The 2,411-nt window shown below is 49.9% G+C and overlaps 1 protein-coding gene across 1 annotated transcript; it reads left to right on the forward strand.

The window, feature by feature from the left end:
- Window positions 1-2,168, forward strand: LOC140913596 (uncharacterized). Its single transcript, XM_073350324.1, has 2 exons — window positions 1-861; window positions 1,648-2,168. The coding sequence occupies exons 1-2, from the start codon at window positions 135-137 to the stop codon at window positions 2,166-2,168; spliced, it is 1,248 nt and encodes a 415-aa protein (XP_073206425.1). The 5' UTR covers window positions 1-134.
- Window positions 2,169-2,411: the final 243 nt, after the last annotated feature.

The following is a 2,411-nucleotide window of genomic DNA, read 5'->3' on the forward strand; positions in this document are numbered from 1 at the left end:
GTCCACACAGTGAAGCCCTTTATTTCGACTTAAAGGGCTCTTAAAATCGATTTCCTTACTCCACCCCTGACAAGTGGATTAGCGCTTAAATCGACGTTCCCAGCTCGAATTTGGGGTACTGTGGACACAATTCGATGTTATTGGCCTCCGGGAGCTATCCCAGAGTGCTCCATTCTGACCGCTCTGGACAGCACTCTCAACTCAGATGCACTGGCCAGGTAGACAGGACTTTTGAATCTCATTTCCTGTTTGGCCAGCGTGGCAAGCTGCAGGTGACCATGCAGAGCTCATCAGCACAGGTGACCATGATGGAGTCCCAGAATCGCAAAAGAGCTCCAGCATGGACCGAACGGGAGGTACGGGATCTGATCGCTGTTTGGGGAGAGGAATCCGTGCTATCAGAACTCCGTTCCAGTTTTCGAAATGCCAAAACCTTTGTGAAAATCTCCCAGGGCATGAAGGACAGAGGCCATAACAGGGACCTGAAGCAGTGCCGCGTGAAACTGAAGGAGCTGAGGCAAGCCTACCAGAAAACCAGAGAGGCGAACAGCCGCTCTGGGTCAGAGCCCCAAACATGCCGCTTCTATGATGAGCTGCATGCCATTTTAGGGGGTTCAGCCACCACTACCCCAGACGTGTTGTTTGACTCCTTCAATGGAGATGGAGGCAATACGGAAGCAGGTTTTGGGGACGAAGAAGATGAGGAGGAGGAGGAGGTTGTAGATAGCTCACAGCAAGCAAGCGGAGAAACCGGTTTTCCCGACAGCCAGGAACTGTTTCTCACCCTAGACCTGGAGCCAGTACCCCCCGAACCCACCCAAGGCTGCCTCCTGGACCCAGCAGGCGGAGAAGGGACCTCTGGTGAGTGTACCTTTTAAAATGCTATACATGGTTTAAAAGCAAGCATGTGAAAGGATTACTTTGCCCTGGCATTTGCGGTTCTCCTAGATGTAGTCCTAAAGCCTTTGCAAAAGGTTTCTGGGGAGGGCAGCCTTATTTCGTCCTTCATGGTAGGACACTTTTATCACTCCAAGCCAGTAACACATACTCGGGAATCACTGTAGAACAAAGCATTGCAGTGTATGTTTGCTGGCATTCAACCAAAATCCGTTCTTTCTCTCTCTGTGTTATCCTCAGGAGAGTGAGATATAATTCATGGTCACCTGGTTGAAATAGGGTGCTTTTCTTCAGGGACACATTCCTGCTGTGCTGTTTGCCTGTGGCTGAACAGAAATGTTCCCCGCTGTTAGCCACGGGGAGGGGGGAGGGTTGAGGGGGTAGTCACGCGGTGGGAGGAGGCAAAATGCGACCTTGTAACGAAAGCACATGTGCTATGTATGTAATGTTAACAGCAAGAAGAAAAGGAGTACTTGTGGCACCTTAGAGACTAACCAATTTATTTGAGCATGAGCTTTCGTGAGCTACAGCTGATGAAGTGAGCTGTAGCTCACGAAAGCTCATGCTCAAATAAATTGGTTAGTCTCTAAGGTGCCACAAGTACTCCTTTTCTTTTTGCGAATACAGACTAACACGGCTGTTCCTCTGAAACCTGTCGTTAACAGCAAGGTTTACCCTGAAAGAGTGTAGCGACTGTTTTATAAAATGTGTCTTTTTAAATACCGCTGTCCCTTTTTTTTTCTCCACCAGCTGGATGTGTTTCAATGATCACAGGATCTTCTCCTTCCCAGAGGCTAGTGAAGCTTAGAAAGAAAAAAAAACGCACTCGAGATGAAATGTTCTCCGAGCTAATGCTGTCCTCCCACACTGACAGAGCACAGACGAATGCGTGGAGGCAAATAATGTCAGAGTGCAGGAAAGCACAAAATGACCGGGAGGAGAGGTGGAGGGCTGAAGAGAGTAAGTGGCGGGCTGAAGACAGGGCTGAAGCTCAAATGTGGCGGCAGCGTGATGAGAGGAGGCAGGATTCAATGCTGAGGCTGCTGCAGGACCAAACCAGAATGCTCCAGTGTATGGTTGAGCTGCAGCAAAGGCAGCTGGAGCACAGACTGCCACTGCTGCCCCTCTGTAACCAACCGCCCTCCTCCCCAACTTCCATAGCCTCCACACCCAGACGCCCAAGAACGCGGTGGGGGGGCCTCCGGCCAACCAGCGACTCCACAACAGAGGATTGCCCAAAAAAAAGAAGGCTGTCATTCAATAAATTTTAAAGTTGTAAACTTTTAAAGTGCTGTGCTTAAAGTGCTGTGTGGCATTTTCCTTCCCTCCACCACCCCTCCTGGGATACCTTGGTAGTCATCCCCCTATTTGTGTGATGAATGAATAACGAATGCATGACTGTGAAGCAGCAATGACTTTATTGCCTCTGCAAGCGGTGATTAAAGGGAGGAGGGGAGGGTGGTTAGCTTACAGGGAAGTAGAGTGAACCAAGGGGCGGGGGGTTTCATCAAGGA

This window comes from Lepidochelys kempii, chromosome 6 (genome assembly GCF_965140265.1).
Source record: "Lepidochelys kempii isolate rLepKem1 chromosome 6, rLepKem1.hap2, whole genome shotgun sequence".
NCBI classification, from domain to species: Eukaryota; Metazoa; Chordata; order Testudines; family Cheloniidae; genus Lepidochelys; species Lepidochelys kempii.

Excerpts from the sequence above, each read along its gene's own strand:
- LOC140913596 (XM_073350324.1), top strand. The coding sequence starts at position 135 with ATGTTATTGGCCTCCGGGAGCTATCCCAGAGTGCTCCATTCTGACCGC. Across the intron at positions 862-1,647 it reads AGGCGGAGAAGGGACCTCTG|CTGGATGTGTTTCAATGATC; the intron begins GTGAGTGTACCT and ends TTTCTCCACCAG.